The sequence below is a fragment of the Trichechus manatus genome, unplaced genomic scaffold, assembly GCF_000243295.1.
Source record: "Trichechus manatus latirostris isolate Lorelei unplaced genomic scaffold, TriManLat1.0 scaffold00065, whole genome shotgun sequence".
Lineage (NCBI taxonomy): Eukaryota > Metazoa > Chordata > Mammalia > Sirenia > Trichechidae > Trichechus > Trichechus manatus.
The window spans coordinates 14067377-14088105 of NW_004444001.1; the positions used below are offsets into that span (position 1 = coordinate 14067377).

The window sequence follows — 20729 nt, forward strand, 5'->3', positions numbered from 1 at the left end:
CAGACACTTTGATCCTTAAAGATATAACCTAAAAGCAACTGTCTTCCCTATTCAAATAAAGACTATCTAGATGAAGAAAGGATATTAGAACCGCCCTGTTGGTTTGGCGGTATATGCCACTATCTCATTTGGCAATTGACATGCTTGCTTTTTTCTTTATAATAAGCCTATCAATCTTATTTGCATGTAGAATAGTCTTTGATAATCAAGAGAAAACTGACCTAAATAGGCAAACTTTTGAAAAATAGGTGAATGAATGGAGTATGGCACACCATGGAAAGAAATGGACTGATAGTTAATGGAATTTCTCAGCTGATTACCTCCGATATTATGGAAAACATATAAAACAAATCTCTGCAAATGATACACAATCAGTGAAAGAGGAATTCCTCTACCCCTAAAACAAACTCATAGAAATTTCTGCTTCAGATATGAGATCATGGTCTGGAGGTCCACTAGTGCCAAATATCAATTCATCCTAGCAGAGCAGTTCATGAGGCAAAAGGTTAGGGTTATCTGTGACATGACTTTACAAATAATGTAAAAACAACCCTATGGTTACAGGCCATTCTTTTCCATATCCAAATTTATAGGTATTGTGCCCAGATGAACACAGTCAAGAAGACATGGATTATTTCTACTAGAAACTCAATAACCTCCAGGTAGGACAAAACAAACTCCATTCAGTAAAATACATATTCACTCTAAATGTTTTTCATCTTAGAGACTGTTCTGCTTTTCCTTAATATTCTGGTAAACTATTTATTCGTGAAAGCACAAATGTTTTGTTACTTCGTTAATCTATTGACTTCATTTCCAGACACTGCAACCAGAATGGGATGGTTTGTATCTCTTTTCTGAACTCAACTGAGTCCAGCAGTTTTTTTTTTCTTTTTTCCATTTTTAGATTTTAATAACATAAATTCAATAAAAACATGCAGCCAAAGTTGGTGGGAACGAGTGTTCTCTTTCAGGTAAAAGAGCTTACTGGCAAATTTTATAATCACTGGGCATTTGTTCAGTCCTACCTGAAAATTAAATTATTTTACTGCCTGGCATGGAAAAAGGCATTTTCTAGTAATTTTCTGTGACAAGAAGCACAAAATTAATTCAACTAAGCACCCAACAGACTGAAGTCTATCAGCTAGGGAACAGTTTTAAACTTAGCTCAGCGAAAACATTTGCCTCAGAACGTTTTTTTGAGAAAGAAGTCAGCAGCAGTTACAGTTAATATGCCACCTGTAGAGAGCTGTCATCACCCTAGGAGGTGGACCAACTGAGGAGCATTTTCCAGGTAACAAGAACAATGAGATTTCAGGAAGTTACAAACAATATTGCAGTAGTTATAGTGACCACTACTATAGTGATCATGGCCTGGATTAATGTTTCAAATATTGATGCAAGGAACACACAAGAATTTATAGGATTAGAGTATTTTCCTTATGCCAAGAACCAGTTAATGGCGAGTGATGAATGGCATCAACCCATTTTACTCTGTTTCAATCCACAACAAGTTTCCTAGTTATAGCTCCTTTCTCCATGTTAATTACCTATCCCATGGCAATATATTTTCACCATCTAAAATGAGAATGCTATTAAATATGGAATACCCCAACTCACACACACACTTGCATATCCTTACACACATACGTATGAACAAAATGTTGGAAGTGCCCATTTGCAGTTGGGTAAGCAGTCATATCAGACTTCCCGAGTACAGGGAACTATTTAAAGCCAGAGAAAAGCCCTAGGAACTATTTAGCTCTAACATGAGATTTTAAACCTCTCCCATGTGGAAATTAATTAAAATGTCTTTTGTTTTCTTTGATAAGTCATCCAAAGCAAGAGTTTAAAGACTTATAACATGCTATGTAGGATCTAATGGACTCACGTGTCTGTTTATTTCGTTTATCACACAGTTGAATAACACTCTTGCTGCTGAAACACTTGCGTTTATTTCGAGCAGCTATTAATGAGTCTATCTATTTGACCAAGGCTGATGTGATGTTTCAGAGAAAGGCCAACCTATCTGCAAATGGACATCTCCCTCCGCACAAACGTCAATGTACACTGAAGAGAAGTCTATGCATATATATTGCATATATACATATATATGTACACATAAAATGGATTGGGAAATCCTTTGGTTTAGACGGGATTAAGCATGTACTTCCCAAGTGCATAGGTTTCCTTTGACCAACCTGTTCAAAAAAAACAAATATGAAAAGTGCCATGGCAATTTTGACATTTCCTATGTCTTTTCTCCTATTTGGAGGCCCCCTTCGCCCTCTTCCCCATCTCTCCCACACATTTTCTTTTTAAAAGCAGTTCGGTCTTTTGGCCATCTATTTTAACACTCTACCGATTCTTCCGTTGCTTGGGAGGAGCTCTAAGATCACATTCTGAAATTTATCCTTAGTGGAGAACAAGGTTTCAAAGAACTTTTTCTCCTCTTTTATTCCCTCTTCCCCCCAGAAGCGGGCGCCTTGATGTAGCATGAATAATTCACTCTTGATCTGACTTGCCTTGTTACCCCTGGCCAGCCCAAGCAGCTGAGGTCTGGGCTTTGCCCACCCTACATCATTGTGCAATACTTGAGAAGAAAATTAATCCATTAGTCTACAACCCTCAGACTGTGGTGACGTGATCAGGGTTCTCTTGAATTTCTATGCATTCAATTTCCTCTCTCTCCTTTCGTTTGGCACGTTTCTTTTTCTTGTGGTGCTTTTTGGAAGGGGGAAAAAACGTTAGGAACACGGGTAAAATAACAAAACAGTGCAGAAGTGTGCAACCCCCAGTGAGCAGCAAGCATTTGAACAGTGTGAAGGTCAGGTTTGAAGGCACAAATAGGAGGGGGACCAACCCAATAAGAAAAGAAGTAACATTTTGCAAAATGGCTGTCCCATGCTCTTGCAGGGAGCTTTTTATACATTGTGTTCGGGTGTGCTCAGTTGCCAATACAAACGTGTAAAGCAGTGGTGCACAGTGGTCAATGGCAAAATTTAAAGTGTAGATAAGGCACAAGATAGAAATGCAATCCATGTCGATGTTCCATAATGTCATTAAGCCCAGAACGCCCAGTTCTATTGAGGTGATGCTAAGAATCAGCCAGAAGTTTCCCAGAGGGTGGATCACTAGGAAAAATGTCAGGATTAACACCAGGAGAACACCAAAGCCTGCAATCAGAACAGGCACCGTGACAGACAAGCCGTAATTGTCCATGAAAACAAAGGAGGGGTTGAACACGATAAATCGAATGCTCTTTGAGAGGGACAGGGGCCTCAACTTCTCCAATACTTTGATGACTTCCTTTTGCTTGTCTCTGCTAGTCCTGGCCACCAAATACAAGCGAGATGCAATGATATTGTTTTCATCCCCTGCCTTGGAGAAGATAATATCATTTCGAAAATGCTGGAATTCTGGCTTTTTTAAAAAGGAGCTCTGCAGAATATGGATGAAGTCACTCTTATTATTGGCACTGATGTTGCTGACTTTCAGGAACTGGTAATACTGCTCCACCCAGGACACTGCAGTGAACCCACTACAGAGCCTCCGGAGGTCTTCCTGGACACTGCTGTTCCAGTACTCAAGGGGCTCATAGACGTAGAATCCTATCACAGGACTATAGTTGCTGAAATATTTTTGCTGAACCATGGCATAGGAAACGCTTGGGGAATCACTGGCTAGTAGATTGATGATGTTGGCTCCATCACCGATCTGCAAACACCCCATAAAAGAGAAGGAGGCATAAATGAGATAGAGGATGACGACAAATGGCTTCACATAGATATTGGTAATCCATTCATTGTAATGCTCACGGAGGAAGTGCTGAATAACGTGGTGCTGGTAGGGGTTTGCTTCATGATGGGATGTCTGCTGATGCCCATCACTCATCACTGTCTGGAACCACACAGGCTTGCGGTCCAGGTACTCTGCGGAAGGGATCTTACAGCAAAAGATGCTGTGGTAGCGGTTTTGCTCAAGTTGGCCAGCGAAGACCAGACAGGAGCCAAAGAAGGAGAAAATGTAGAAGTAGTTCAACAGAATGGAGACACACATGTTCTGACAGAAGACCTTCACAGCCTCTGTGTTTGTGAATGGGCTGGCACCCATCCCAAAGGTGATGAAGTACAAGGAGCTGGTCATGGTATAGGTGACCATCACATCAGAATAGGCATCTGCCACCCTGTCTTTGAAGGGCAAATTCTCTCTGGTTCTCCGCCATCCAGACAGAAGCTCAAACACTCCTTTAGTTCCATGACCTAATGTTAAGAAAAAGAAGAAAAATAATTTTTTTCTTTTCTCCTGTGGTTCAAGTGAATTCCTTATAGATTATCTATGCTGAACGGTGCTTTATACTCTAACCTTCAAAGTGCTAGGATCCTCCTATCAGGGTCTCAAAATCTGATTTACACAACAGGATATATTTGGTGCATGTTTCCACTTTAGTAGAGTCCGAACTTATTGGCATTCTGAGAAAAATGAAACATTTATCGTCTATTCTACTACTATGAAAAGTTGTAAGTATAATGTTCCATTATGAAGTGATTTCTTTTCCCCTGCACACATACTGTCTCCCTAAGTGGATCATAAGTTGTCAAGGACAAGGGCTGCTATTTGTGCATGCTCAAATTCCCCTCAACACCAATTCAAGTGTGTATTCAACTGATTCATTGACCTATAGTCCCTAACCCCTGTTTCAAGCTGATTTCTATGCTGATTTAGGAAATTACAAGATGATTTGAACACTTAAAAATGAATTTAAATGATTTTACAATGTTGATCAGCTGCTTGGTGGCCAAATGGCTTACAAACCAATTTCTGTAGAGTTGATTAATTAACACTGGATGTGAGTCAAAAAAATCTGCCAGGCAACATAAAAGATAAGGCAAGACCTTCTGGGCCAGAGATCACAGCAAGTATTTCCCTTGGGCTACTTACAGAGCTTTTAATCCCATGGAGTGGGTGCTGATTAAATTTTTTTTCCTAAATTTTAATTATTTTGTTGTTGTTTTTGAGAATATGCACAGCAAAATGTACATCAACAGTTTCTACATGTACAATTTAGTGACGTTGATTACATTCTTTAAGTTGTACAACTATTCTCACCCTCCCTTTCTGAGTTGTTCCTCCCCCATTAACATAAAGTCACTAGCTCCTAAGGCTCCTATCCAATCTTTCCAGTTGCTGTCATCAATTTGATCCCATATAGATAGTTCTTAAAAGAGTGTAATACTGAAGGCAGACTTCTTTACTAGTTAAGCTAAACTATTGTTTGGTTTTAAGAAGACTTCAGGGAATATTCTTGGTTTAAGGTTTAAAGACTATCTCGGGGCAATAGTTTCAGGGGTTCATCCACCCTCCATGGCTCCAGAAAGTCTGGAGTCCATGAGACTATGAAGTTCTGTCCTACATTGTCCCCCTTTTGATCAGGATTCTTATACGGAATCTTTGATCAAAATGTTCAGTAATGGTAGCCGGGCCCCATCCAGTTCTTTTAGTCTCATGGCAAATGAGACAGTTGTTCATGGAGGCAATTAAATACACATTCCTTCTATGCCTTCTACTCCTCATGCTCCGTCTTCCTCTGTTGCTACAGATGAATAAAGACCAATTGTTGTGCCTTGGATGGCCGATCGCAAGCTTGACTAAATGTTTTTGACTGCTTATTAAAGTAACTGAAGAGTGCTTCTTTTTAACCACTTCTGTGCATTCTTTGATAAGGATAAATAGTCAAAGGGTTTATTCAACAAATGTTCATTGAGTGCCTACTATGTGCCCGACTCTGTTAGGTACTGGGCTGTTATTTCCAGGAATTAAATAACTAAACAAACCACCACTTGTTGCCTTGCTAGGAAAAATAGAAAGCAACTGGGAAAGCAAAGGTATTACACTATATCTGAGATTTCCCTGTCCTTCACTTTCCTGAATTGGCTCTGCCAATTATCGTCATGACACATCAACTAGTAACTCTCTGAGTGAGTGGAAACCTTCATAGATCACTCTTGCCCTTGCAGGCATAGCACTACTATATAAGAACCTTTTCTGTGAATGGATACAAGCTGTGCTTGGGCTATTCTGCAAGAAATTCATTAAATAAAGATGTAGCTTAAGGGCACAAAATGACCTAGTTTAAGAAAACATGAAAAAATGGACTTTATGCAGCACTTAGGTATTGAATTTATGTGTTTCAGACCCAATTCATTTAGTGATGCATTAACAAACATTATAATGGCTGGAGTCGTACAACGACCACTCTGAATTCTGGCTGTTCATAGATTTTGCCTAATTGGCCTACATAATTCTTCCTATTTTTCCTTAATTTTACTTGGTGCAGCAACTTGGACAATTAAAAACTTTATTTCCCAGCCTCCCTTTCATCTAGGGGTGGTCCAGTGCAATGGATGCTGATCAGAAAGCTAGAAGGAATGTTGTCCTAAATGGAATTGTGGAGCCACCAATGAGAGCCCTGCCTGGCCTGCCCTCCTCTGGAATTCTCTTTTCTGTAAGAAAACCAAATCTCCATTTGGCTAAGCCACTGTGAATAAGGTTTTTTTTTTTTTTTTTTTTTATTGTGGTGAATATATATATAACATAACATTTGCCATTTTAACATTTTTTACATGTACAATTCAGTGACATCAGTTCCATGCATCATGTATAACCATCATCACTATCCATTTCCAAATAAATAAGGCTTTTATTTGCAGCTGAACCTTTTCCTAAATGACAAAGTCAATTTTGTAGGTGAGCTTACATTTACCGAAGCCTCTTTTGTGGGAGTCTAAGAATTCCTGCTTTATTAACTAATTTGATTACATTTATTAGCTAAATTAACTAATTTGACTATAGTGTATGTAGGTTTTAATGTACATGATGCTTACCTTTAATCACATTGTTCAATGTCATCAATTATTAATTGTTATTGAAGGGAGCTAGGCATTGGAGTTCTTATTTTCCCCAATATAAGGCCTATTTATTTTCCAAAGTTCTCATTACTAGGTCTCCAGTCAGGAAGAATAAGGTTATCCCAGGGGTCTCTATCAGGTAGAAAGGGTAATGAAAGTTGCAAATAGGCAAGCGGCAAGTGGTTTCGAGGCAATAATCTATTCCTTCTTGCACTTAATCATTAGCTCAACATAAATTAAGTCTAGTAATTATTAGCGAACAACATTAGTTGCTCATTCCTATCTTCTGCAAGAATCCTTGACCAAACAGAATACTTGCTGTCTGATTCCCTTGACAAAAATATAATATTAGGATAATAGCTAAGGTAATTAAAAGAATTCTTTAATTAGAGCACCTCCCTTCAGAAATCAGGACTCTTGCTATCTTTGTAATCCCAAGTGGGAAAAGGCTACGTGGGGTTATGGATAAATATGACTTGCCTTTGCTAATGGTCACTTTTATGGAACATTAGGTACGTATGTAGGCCAGACTTCTGCTTTATGTAGTATAAGGTCTGTATAAGTGGGAAGATGATGTGAAATCATATTAGGTCAAGTAATGACTTTGTGGAATAAACACTGGATGCCCAACTTCCAAACTTTGTTTGGTAGTGGCATGTTTTACTCCATTCATGGGTTTAGATATTTTACAGGGTATTCCAGTAGTAATTCACTGATTTGATTCTAACCATAAGCAGTTCAAATTCATTACCTGCTATAGCCAGGGAAGTCTTCTCACTGTCTCATGAACTTACTCACGATCAGTCTTAACTTCTTAGCTTTGTTCATGCTATTTTCTGTCTTACAACACCTTCCTCTCATTGCTGGTTGTGTTAAAATTCTATCCATTGATCTGTTAAGGGTCAGTTCAATTCTCATCTTTTCTATGAAGCTATCTCTGACGATTCCAGACATGTTGACTTTTTTCTGTTCCTTAAACTCTGATTGAACTAATTAGTTATTCATTTTGAAACTCAGCCACATGCTCAGGAACAAAATGGTTTTCTCAGGATATGTCTCATCTCTTGAGTTGGACTGCAAATCTTCAAGGTCAGAGAATTCATTTTATGTTATATTTATACTCTGCAGAACATTTGGCAAAGTGATAGATACTCAAAAGATGCCTACTAACCTCTTAATGAATTAAATCAACGTTAATTCTTGATTCTAGATGGGCCCACAAAATGTATCTTTTTTTAAATTACTTACACTAAAACATATTGTGTATTTATAACTATGTTAAATGTGTCCAGAAGGGTTATGAATCATTTAATTCAATTTAATCCAACATATATTTATTTAGAGTTTGCAGTATACAAGGAACTGTGCTAGGCAATATAAACCAAAAAAAACCCAAACCCGTTGCTGTTGCGTCGATTCTGACTCATAGTGACCCTGTAGGACAGAGTAGAACTGCCCCATACAGTTTCCAAGGAGCACCTGGTGGATTCGAACTGCTGACCTTTTGGTTAGCAGCCGTAGCTCTTAACCACTACGCCACCAAGGTTTCCATGGCAATATAGAAGACATAAAGATAAACAAGAAACACAGCCTATTCCAAAATCTGTCAGTCCAGAATGTCATTTGAATTGGGTAACTCTGAGACAGAGATTATAACTGCTAATGCACCTCTTTCAAAAACAGGGATATATACATAGAAAAATACAATGTCACTTATGACATTGCCCTGTGACAAAGTCACAATATTTCTATATGAAGAAACAATGACACTAGTTAAGAAGAGAACATGATCAAAATATGCAGTTTTTATAAATATTACTTCTGGTTTCGTTTAATAAGAAAATATGCCATCATATTGTGAAAATAGCTTAATAGGGGTGTTTATTGTGAACCCTCAGTAATGCAAGTTAGATGTCTTTATTTATTACAGTGCTAGAAGTTCACTAAGTTTTTAGATTTTAAAATAAATTTAAGCAAATTAAAAATAACTAGGTATAATATCAATGGAATTAATTGTAGGGAAAGATAATTGCTTATAAAAGCTTTATTTGTTTAATGCAGTTTCTCAGTCTTGACACAATTGACACTATGGGCTGGGTAACTGTTTGTTGTAAGGATCTGTCTTATGCATTGCAGGATGTTTAGCAGCATCTCCGGCCACTATCCAGTAGATGCCAGTAGCACACCCCAAAGTTGCGACAACCAAATGTCATCTGGAGAGCAAAATTGCCCCTGATTGAGAATTACTGGTTTAACCAAAAGGAAAAAAATATATATATTTCACACACACACATTTAATCACCTTCTTCTAATTATAAAATCAGGACATGTCCCCATAGAAAATTTGGAAAACACACAAAAAAAGGAGAAAAAATTATTCTATAATCTCACAACCCAGGTAATTGCAGTTAACAGTTTTGTGTATTTCTGTGTTATTTATACAGTCATTCACTTATTTGCTAAATCAGTCAATAAATCTACCTACCTACCTACCTCTCTCTCACTGTCGTCTATAGCTATCTATCTACCTATCTCTATCTATCTATCATCTATCTATTTGATCTACCCATCTAGATAGACAGATAAACATTTAAATAGTTCACTCACAGAACTGAGCTCCTAACAAGGAAAATTGTTGTTGTTGTTGTTGTTAGTTGCCATCAAATTGATTCTGACTCGTGGCAACCCCACGCGTTACACGGAAAAATATAATGCCACTTATGCCCTGTGACAAAGTCACAATATTTCTATAAAAATAAAGAAACAATGGCACTGGTTAAGAAAAGAACATGATCAAAATATACAATTTTTATAGGTATTACTTCTAATTTCATTGAATAAGAAAATATGTTATCATATTGTGAAAATAGCTTAAATAGAGTGCTTATTGTGAACTCTCAGTAATGCATGTTAAACTGCTCCATAGGGTTTTCTTGGCTATAATCTTTTCAGAAGGAGTTACGATTACTCTTCCTGTCCTGTCCAGTAGGCCTGAGAACCCCAGGGAGCTTGCTTTCTAATCAACGGTGTTTTCTCAGTTTGCATGACTGGGCTTCTCTCTTGGTTTCTTGCTTTTCACTTTGTTTCCATTCTGGGGCTGGACAATTTCCTGAGCTTCTGCTTGCTTGAAAGGAGCCTTAACTAACTCTCTTCCTAGCTTTTTTTGAGAACACATGTTATTCTCTGTTGTCCCATCCTTACTCTGAGAGTCCTATTCCAGTTCAAACAAAGCATCTGGAACCAAGACACTGGTGCCCACCCAAAGGACACTGGTAGCACACCATCTCAGATGATAATGCATCGTTTAAGCCACACATAAGCGTGATTTGCCCCACTGAAAAAGAACTTGAACTAATTCCATTCTATTAATTCCCGAGACCCCAGTCCTGATAGTTCTTTACTTCTATCTCTTTTTCCAACAAATACTCAATCTTCACTTAAGACCTCAGTTTGTCTTATAATCAAGTCTGGCCAAGTTCCTGTCTGATGAGAGAGACATCTATGTGAACATTTAACTGATACGTAAAGAAGAATTGCATTCTTGCAATTAAGTAGGGACATAAGCTGTATACTGTGAAAATGCAGCTGACTCTTTCTGAGGGATCAGGGAAAGATCCAAGAGATTTTGGTAAGCAGAGGATGAGGCTAAGTGAAATCCACACTGAGTTGATAACATGAATAAAGGCAAAAACACCTGAAAACTAAGAGGAACTGGTTGTCTTTTTAATGTTAAAAATTATGATTTTTTTTTTTTTTTGTCTCAGCAAAGATTAGCTTGCTGGTACATCAAGTTAAGCTACTGTTTGAAATGTACGTCTTATTCAATGTTCCAAAAGATGACTGCTGATCTTTGATCCCTTGCACTATATTAGTATGAATTTGCAAAATATATTAGAATAACATATTAAGCTTTTCTTCTGGGACATTATTGGATGACTAATATTTCCTCTGGCAAAATTTCATGAAAGGAAGGAGAGATGACTCTTAGGAGTGAGAAGTATTTGGACAGAGGGGGAACTAGGGGAAAAATTCAAGGAGGGAGATTAATAGAAATAAAAGATTTGTGTGTGTACGTGTGTGCATCGAATATTCCAAAAGTCTTAAGGGATGTTGTTGGGGAGACTTCTTTCTAAATGAAAACATTGTATAATAAGAATGAAAAGTTATATACCGGGTTGTTAATATACCCCATTTAACTATTTTTTAAAATAAGCTCTGCTATTTGCAATGGAGACATAACAAAAAAAATCATGTGGGTTCTTATTCTGATAGTGGTGGTGCAAGTAAACTAGAGCAAATCTTTTAAATGATTAAAACAAAACAAAGCAAAACAATTTTTTATTACCAAACAGAACAGATCTCAGTCCTAAGTGAGCTGAACCATATTCAGAAGTGGTTAGAGCTCCATTTGAGTCTCAAGCAATAACTCTCCAGCAAATAAAGATGACTTTTAAAGCGAGATGGCTCTTCTCTGAGAACCGGTTGTAAGCCACACTCAACAACATTTCTCTAAACTTTCGCTTTGCCTTTGCAAACTTTCACACTGTGATCGCTGGCTCCTAACGCTGCTGTAGGAAATCCCTCTGGTGACATGGCTAGTCTTCAAGTGACTTCTTTCAAAGCAGGGCTAAACTCCTGTGAACCTAATATAAATTTTACAGTTGCTATTTTAATCCCAAATCCAATCTCCGTAAACTCCACAATTCCAAAGAAAATAGTTTTAAAAAGGATCCAATCCAATCCAATCAGAACTAATTGTAACTGACTCAATTAGTACTCCCTACTGGGTTATTCTTTGATGTATTGCTTTAACTAAGCACCATCTGTGAGTTTCTAATTCTTTTTAATCAGCAGAATTAGAATTCTCTGCATTTGCCTCAGGAAGACCTACTGGTGGGTCTCCCTTTCCACTTGAACATTTTAAGCCCCCAGCAGGACAAGGCAGTTTGACACCTGCATCAGAGACATAAGAAATAGAGGTAAAAAATATTTGTTCTCACAGCCTGCTCCAGGGAAATCTTTCTATTATCTCTTTGCAGTTATTTCTTGTTTAGTTAGCTATGCTTTCAATGATCGCGTTTGTGGAAACCACCCCTGAGCTTAAGTGGAAAAGAGCATTTTGACTTTTTATTGGGCTTTTAGGCTACGTGACTTCCTGATGCCAAACAAATGAATGAATAATGAACGAAAAAATGAGAACCCAGTCAACTAAAGAAACAAAAAAACCAAACCCACTGCCATCGAGTCGATTCTGACTCACAGCGACCCTATAGGACAGAGCAGAACTGCCCGATAGAGTTTCCGAGGCTGTAGTCTTTCAGAAACAGACTGTCACATCTATCTCCCAAGGAGCAGCTGGTGGGTTCAAACCACCCACCTTTAGATTAGCAGCCAGGCACTTTAACCACTGTGCCACCAGGGCTCTTTCCAGTCAACTAAGCAGCTGAAAAAAAAATCTGGGTACTGAATCAGCATTCTGCATTACTGTTTATTTGTTTGGCTTTATACGGGATCACTTATACACTGTTCCTTCTCTTTAGTTGGCTGATTCCTATTTAGCTTATTAAGATGTCACTCAAGCATGATCTCATCTCGAACACTTTCCCTTTGGCCTCTTCATCCCCACTCCACCAGCGTAGGAGCCTCTATTCTCTGTGTTTCAACACATATCGTAGTACTTACTACACTCATCTGAAATTATTCATTGGTGGGCTTGTTCCTCCTGCTAGCTCCTCACTGTCCAGGCAAGGGTCTTGTCACTTTCATTTTTATATCCCAGTTATTTGGCACAAACAAAAACAAAAGAACCAGTTGCCATCAAGTAGATTCCAACTCATGGTGACATACCATGCCATGTATGGCAGAGTAGAACTGAGCTCTGTAGGGTTTTCAATGGCTGATTTATCATTAGATCCCCAGGCCTTTCTTTCAAGGTGCCTGTGAGTGGACTCAAACTGCCAACCTTTCAGTTAGTAGCCAACTGTTTGGACCACCCAGAGACTCCATTTGGCACATAGTAGGTGCTCAATAAATGTTTGTGAAGCTGAGTTGGCCACAATTAGCAGCTAGATTTAAAGATATTTTAACATGTTCCTGCAATAATTATTATCAACGGTCCTATGTTCAGCACAGGATTTTGTGAAATAGATACAATCTGCCTTATTTCACTGAGAAGGAAACTTGCCGAATGTTGCTATGATTCTATGGCAGATGTGGTGTAGATATCAGTGATATCCAATTGCAAAATTAACATGCAATTCATTAATTTGTCTGGTTCAGCATTATGAATATGAATATAGAAGAATGGGGTCCAGAAGGCACTCTTGCTAATCTAAGATAAAGTTTTTTAGACATTTTCTAATTCCCATGGTTCCTAACCCAGAAGTGGTGATCGGTGTGTGTTTGTAGACTGACTACTTTTAATGAACTCTCATCTAGAACAAATAGGTGATTATCAAGCCTCCACAAGGTTATTCCATCCCTAAAGAATGGCCAAGGCTTTTGCTTCTTGGTGCCTATATTCAGCCCACAAGACAGTGGGTAGGAAGTGATTTAATAGGAATTCTCCAAGTTGCTGTTGCCAGGAGCATATTTTGTGGTTTTATCTAGAAGCCTGTGATGGTGTTGTACAATGAAAAGGCTCTAGCTTTGTGTTGCCCTTAAACAGGAAGTGATCCCTCCCAAAATGTCTTCATCACAGTATAGAACGGGGCAGGGTAAAACGCTGGCAGAGAAGGAGAGACAGATAATACAATGAAAAGAGGAATTTAGAAGGAATGAATTTGTTAGCCTTAGCACTTAGCAGAGGGTTACAGAATTATATTAGATCCCTAATTAAAAAAAATGAATTTAGTAATAGATTCTCACTCTATGATATTTAGAGCTATTGTATATATATATGTATCTTAATGTATACAAAAAAAGGCATAAAGTTTCTTTCCAGCATTTGCAGTCAGTCATCTGCAACAATTTGTTTTACAATTCCACCAAACCAAAAACCAAACCAGTTGCCGTTGAGTCCAACTCATAGCGACTGTATAAGACAGAGAACTGCCTCATAGGGCTTCTAAGGCTGTATATCCTTAGGGAAGCAGACTGCCACATCTTTCTCAAACGGAGTAGCTGGTAGCTTTGAACTGCTGACCTTTCAGTTAGCAGCTGGGTGCTTAACCATTGCACCACAAGGGCTCCTCTGTAGTTCTACAGAAAGTCAAAATTTTAGAAAATCCAATATACATATATATAGAGAGATAGGATGGGGTTGTAAAACCTACTGACTATTACAGTCAAGGTTCTAATACTTATAGTATGCAGGAACAGGTAAGTAACTCTATTTGATATTGTGGTTAGGCGCACATTCCCTAGAACCAGACTGTTTGAGTTTAAAAACCAGATAGCCTACTTCTTAGCTCTGTGACCTTGGTGCAGGTTGTTTTTAATTTTTTTAACCTCTTCATGTCTCAGGTTCTTCATCTGCAAAAGAGAGTAATAATGGCACCCACCTCATACGATTGTTATGACTTTTAAATAAGTTACAGTAATATATGTAGTTGACACTGCATTGAGTGGAAAAGCTCAGTGCTGCCAACTGCAGGAGGTTTGCCAGGAGGAATATTCCAAGTCATTTGACTTGGAATGACGGCTCTGAGTGCAGCTTGATTTACTGATATCTTTACCACTACGCTGAGTTGGCCTTTTGGGGAGGATCTGCAGCACTCTCTTTTTGGCTTTCCTTGCTGGGGGTCCTTGGTGCTGCCAAGCTCTGAAGCATCAGTGCAGAGCACAGCCAGCACACTCTTGGTGGCTGGCTTTTTGTTCTCTCCCTCTTCATGCTGTTACCATGGCAGGGGAGACTATCAACAAGCTTTTCATTTTCTTCTCAGTACTGTCTATGTTTCCCAAATTTGATGAAATGAATATCCATTATTTTTGAGACAGAAGAAAGCAGCCCCTGACAACTGGGAGCTAGCCTGATGCTGTCAAGCTGGCCTAGGTGTGGCCAGGAGCTGGTGTGGCCAGTCTCACAGACAACATCAGACAAGGCCACGCTGTGATCTCTGTGATTGAAATAGAGTAAGACAAAACAAGACCACTCTGTAATCACGTCTGAGCACAGACAAAAACACAAACGTTGTCCAAGACACAGAATGGACCAGACTTCCCCTATCAAGGAGTTATTGCTGCTTCTTTACTGATTGCAGCTCTTAGTTTGCTCTGGTCTTCTCATCTGAAGAATTATTAAGATAACCAATCATAGAATTATCCTTCCTTTCTGACAGTACACAACTCAGAAAAAGTCCTGCTTCCTGGGCTCTCTTCCAAGTCATCTAACATTAAGCCAAAACCCTATAAGTTCATTCTAATATCCTCTTCCTGAAATGTTCTACAGTTCCCACCATCTGTCTTCTCCATTACAATGAGTCAATAAATCCAAGTTTGTTGCACCGTTGGTGCATTCCTCCACCACCTGTCTGTCGGTTTGTCCTACTGTGGTGACTTTCATGTTGCTATTATGCTGGAAGCTATGTCACCAGTATTTTAAATACCAGCAGGTTTCAGTGGAACATCCAGACTAAGACACATGAGGAAGAAAAGTTGGCGATCTTCCAAAAATTAGCCAATGAAAACCCTATGGATCACAATAGAATAGTGTCCAATACAGTGCTAGAAAATGAGCCCCATAGATTGGAAGGCACTCCAAAGACACAGTGGCCGTAACAATGGACTCGAGCATACCAATGATTGTGAAGATGGTGTAGGACCAGGTGATGTTTCATCCTGTTGTACACGGGGTTACTATGAGTTGGAGCTGACTTGACAGAAACTAACAACAACAACAGATGCATTTCTGGTGTTCTTTGGCTTGAGGGTATCTATATTGTATAATAAATAATATGTATTTTTGGAAAATGAAATAAATTCAAATTGCTCTCACTGTTGTTGATGTTATAAGATGGTTTCTTTGAGTACAGGAGTTAGAGCAGGGGCATTGGGCGGGATTTGAATTTCCAAACCCTGCCCCTAGTAAAAGGGATGGCTTCCTGGTGGAAGTAGTATTTTAGTTTTTCACCAGGGCTTTGAACTGGTTTGCTCTGATTCGAACCCTTGATGAGAATTTGCATTTCCACCCCCAGATATACTGAATCAGAATCTACATTTTGCCAAGATCCCCAGGTGATTCTTATGTATAATAAATTTTCTGAACCACTGCTCTACAAGTGGTTCTTAGAATTGGTCTCTACCCAGCAGGATTAGCATTGCCTGGGAACTTGTTAGAAATGCAAATTCTTGGTAGGTGGAGCCAACATGGCACTATAGCCAGAAGCACCATGTCATCCCTCTGAAGAAAATACCTGGAAAACTAAGTAAAACAGATACAGATGTCAGTTCCGGAACCCTAAGCATCAAATGAAGAGATAAAGAACTAGATTAAGCATCAAATGGAAGAAGAAACTGGTGGAGAACAGAGAATTAAGAGCTATGGAGTGGAGGTCCCCTGCCAGCTAACTTGGCACAGCTTCGCCATCTTGGAGCACAGCCAGCAACGACCCTGAATAGGGAGTACAGGAAGGCAACTTCACAGAGCTCCCAACAGGAGGCAGAGCACCTCGTAACCAGAGAAACATGCTTTCCCACCCCTCATCCTTCCCTGTACTCTGCCTCTGCTGCCTCCCAATGGGCCACAGCTGCTCAGCCAGAGAGACACTGGCTCACTGCCAGCCTGGTCCACCCTGAGCCCACTAGCCAGCTCCTGCCAAGCCATTTTTTTATCCTTCTCTTTCTTCCTTTTCTTTCTCCCTCCTATATAGCCCCTGCACTGCCTCTGCCCTTTCCAGAAGGGCTGTGCTGCACCACTCGGCTGGAGAGGCACCAGCTCACCCTCACTCCTGACCCTACCCAGCTCCAACTGGCCGACTCCTGCTGTGCCATTTTTTTCTCTCTTTCTCTTCTTTCCTTTTCTTTCTCCCTCCCACTTAGCCCTGTGTGTTGCCTCCACCACTTCCTGATGGGCTGTGCTGCACTGCTAGGCTAGAGAACCACTGGCACATGGCTGATCAAGGTCTTTCCTGCCCCCACCAGACAACTCCTGCCACACAGTGAGTTTTTTTCTTTTCTCTGTTTCCCTTTCTTTTTGTTATTCCTCCCACCTAGCCCTGTATGCCATCTCCAGCCTGTCCTACCAGGCCATGCCTCATGCCTCAGCTAAAAAGCCACTGGCCCACAGCCACCTTGAGTCTGCCCTGCTCCCACCTGCCGGCTCCAGCTGCACTGCCACTTACTTTATTTTTTTTCTTTTACTTTCTTTTCTTTCCACTCCCACCTAGCCTTGTATACCATCTCCTCCCCTTTCCTGCTGGTCCCCAGGTCCACCCAGCCCCCACATGCCGGCAACTTTTTTTAACTCTTTCTCTCTCTTTTCCTTTCTTTCTCCCCTCCACCACCTAGCCCCATATGCCATCCCACCTTCCCACCAGGCCCTGACATGCTGCCACGCTAACAGCACCCCCAGTGCTTAGGTAAGTCCCCACGCCTGGCCCACAAAGCCCCTGCCATCTCTTGACCAGCTTCTGAATGGTGGGAAGAAAGCCTGCACCACTCTCCATCCAACACCACTGCCTATCTGGCAAGGGGCTGTGAAAGATCCCACGCCACTGGACTAACATCAGGAGACAGAGAGCACCCACCCAGTTTACCCTCAGCCAAAAGCCAAACCAGTGTACATCAAAGTGGGCTCACCCTGCCTGCTGCTACCCTGCCCACTCAAACATGGTGGTGAGAACTATCATGCTCACAGATGAGCAAGCACAAAACATGCCTGGCCCACCTGCCCTGACATATCAAAACAAAACAAAAAAGCAAGATGAAACAAATGAACATACAATCAATAAATAAAGAAAATAATACCTTAATTTCTCTGAGACAGCAAACAATATCAAAACATATAAAAAAGCAGGACAAGCTGGCTCCAGCAAGTGACCAAAATAAAGGATCAGATGACCTTGCAGTAGAAGAAAAGGAGTGGAACTACCTGATAGGGAATTTAAAAGACTAATATTTGGGCTATCAAAAGATTAGGAAAGAGATAAAGGAAAATACAAATAAAACAAAGGAAAAAATAGAAAAAAAAAATCATGAAAAACACAGACAAAAACAACAAAAACATTGCCAAAATCAGGAAAAACACAGACAAAGCAATAGAAGAATTCAGGAAAATAATACAAGAACAAAATGTCACAATAAATAAACAATTAGAAATTATACAAAAACAGCAACTAGAAATCTAAAAGATGAACAACAAGATTTCAGAAATGGATACTCAATAGAAAGTTTTAGGTGCAAATTTGAAACAGTGGAAGACAGAATCAGCGAGCTTGAAGACAAATCCATGGATGCCACTTTGAGGAAAAGTCAGAGAAAAGAATGAAGAAAAATGAAGAAAACCTAAGAAATATGTGGGATAAAATTAAGAGCAAAAATTTGTGAATGATTGGAGTTCCAGAACAGGAGGAGAAAATGGAAAACACAGAGAAGATTGTTGAAGATTTGCTGGCAGAAAACTTCCCAAATATCATGAAAGATGAAAAGCTGACCATCCAAGAAGCTCAACGAACTCCAAAGAGGATAGATCCTATAAGAAAGTCACCAGGACACATTGTAATTACATTTGCCAAAACCAAAGGCAAAAAAATTCTGAGAGCAGCTCAAGAAAAATGAAAAGTCACTTACAAAGGAGAAACAATAAGACTAATTTCTGATTACTCGACATAAACTACGCAAGCATGAAGACAGTGAGATGACATATATAAAACCTTGAAAGAAAAAAAATTGCCAATCAAGAATAATATATCCTTCAAAACTTTCTCTCAAATAAGATGATTAAATTAGGACATTTCCATACAAACAGAAATTAACGGAATTCAACAAAACAAAATATAAAATAAATATTAAAGAGTCTTTTGTTTAGGGAACCAATAACATCAGACAAAAACCAGAATCTAGGACACAGGACTGTATCAGCCAGATACCAACCTAGATAAAGTACACTCAATAATAAAACAAAGCTAAAAGACATAAAACAGAGAAACAGAGATATCAATCTGTAAATGATGACAACGTCAAAACAATAAAAGGGGGAATAAAGGGTGTAGGTATAGAACTTTCAAATGAAGAGGAAGTCAAAGTGATATCGAGTAATGAAAGACTGGTTCAAACTTAAGAAGATAAGGGTAAATACCAGGGTAACCACAAAGAAAGCTAACAAACCTATTCATCAGAATAAAAAAGAAGAAAAACATAAAGATTCAGTAAACACAAAATCTACAATAACAAAATTCACAAAGAAAATGAACCATCACAAGAGATAAGAGGAATAAAGAAAATGTCAGCACCACAAAAAAAAAAAAACACAACAATATGACAGCAATAAACTCACACCAATCAATAATCACACTGATTGTAAATGGTTTAAATGTGCCTGTAAAGTCACAGAGAGTGGCAGAATGAATAAAAAAACATGATCCATTAATATACTCTGTAGAAGATACACATCTTAGACACAAAGACATAAATTTATTAAAAATTGAAGGATGGAAAAAAGATATCAAGCAAATAGTAACCATAAAAGGGTAGAACTTGCAATACTAATCTCAGATAAAATAGACTTTAAGGCAAAATCAACAATAAAATACAGGAAGGACATTATATAATGATTAAAGGGACGATCCACCATGAAGACATAACCTTAATAAATATCTATGCACCCAATGACAGAGCCCCAAAATACATAAAACAAACTCTAATAGCACTGAAAAGAGAAATAGACAGTTCCACAATAATAGTAGGGGACTTCAACACAACACTGTTGATAAATGACATAACATCTAGAAAGAAGCTCAACAGAATACAGATCTAAAAGCCAAAATCGACCAAATGGACATCATAGACATATACAGAACAGTAAACTCAAAAGAAGTAAAGTATACATTCTTTTGCAATGCACATGGAACATCCTCCAGAATAGAGCCCATTTTAGGCCAAAAAGCAACCCTCAATAAAATCCAAAACATCAAAATAATGTGAAGCATTCTTTCTGATCACAATGTCATAAAAGTAGAAATCAATAACAGGAAGAGCAAGGAAAAAAAATCAAATACATGGAAACTGAATAACACCTTGCTTAGAACCAACTGGATAATAGAAGAAATCAGAGAAGAAATAAAAAAAAATTCCTAGAATCAAATGAGAATGCCAAATACCAAAGACCCATGGGACACAGCTAAGGCAGTGCTAGGTGTCAGTCTGTAGTAATAAATGCACACATCAAAAAAGAACAGGCCAAAATAAAAACGTTAGCCCTACAACTCGAACAAATAGAAAGAGAACAGCAAAAGAAGTCTGCAGCCACCAGAAGAAAGGAAATAATAAAGATTAGAGCATAAATAAATGGAATAGAAAAGAGAAATACAATAATAAGAAGCAACAAGAACAAAAGTTGGTTCTTTGAAAAGATCAACAAAATTGACAAACAATTGCCCAAACTGACAAAAGAAAAACAGGAGAGGAAGCAAATAACCAAATAAGAAATGAGATGGGGGACATTACAACAGAATGAACTGAAATAAAAAGGATCGTAACAGAATACTATGAAAAACTGTACTCCAGCAAATTTGAGAATCTAGAGGAAATGGACATATTTCTAGAAACACACTACCTACATAAACTAACAAAAACTGAGAAGAACTAAACAGACCCATAACAAGAGAAGAGACTGAGGAAGTAATTAAAAAAAAAAAAAAAAAAAAAAACAACAACAACAAAAAA

General features: G+C 38.7%; 1 protein-coding gene across 1 annotated transcript in view; it reads right to left on the minus strand.

The window, feature by feature from the left end:
* Positions 1-1286: 1286 nt before the first annotated feature.
* Positions 1287-20729, minus strand: part of PTCHD4 (patched domain containing 4) — a 213569-nt gene continuing 194126 nt past the window's right edge. The window contains exon 4 of the mRNA XM_012556460.2: positions 1287-4262. Coding sequence (XP_012411914.1) covers positions 2629-4262 — 1634 coding nt within the window. The 3' untranslated portion in view covers positions 1287-2628. The remainder of the gene's footprint in view (positions 4263-20729) is intronic.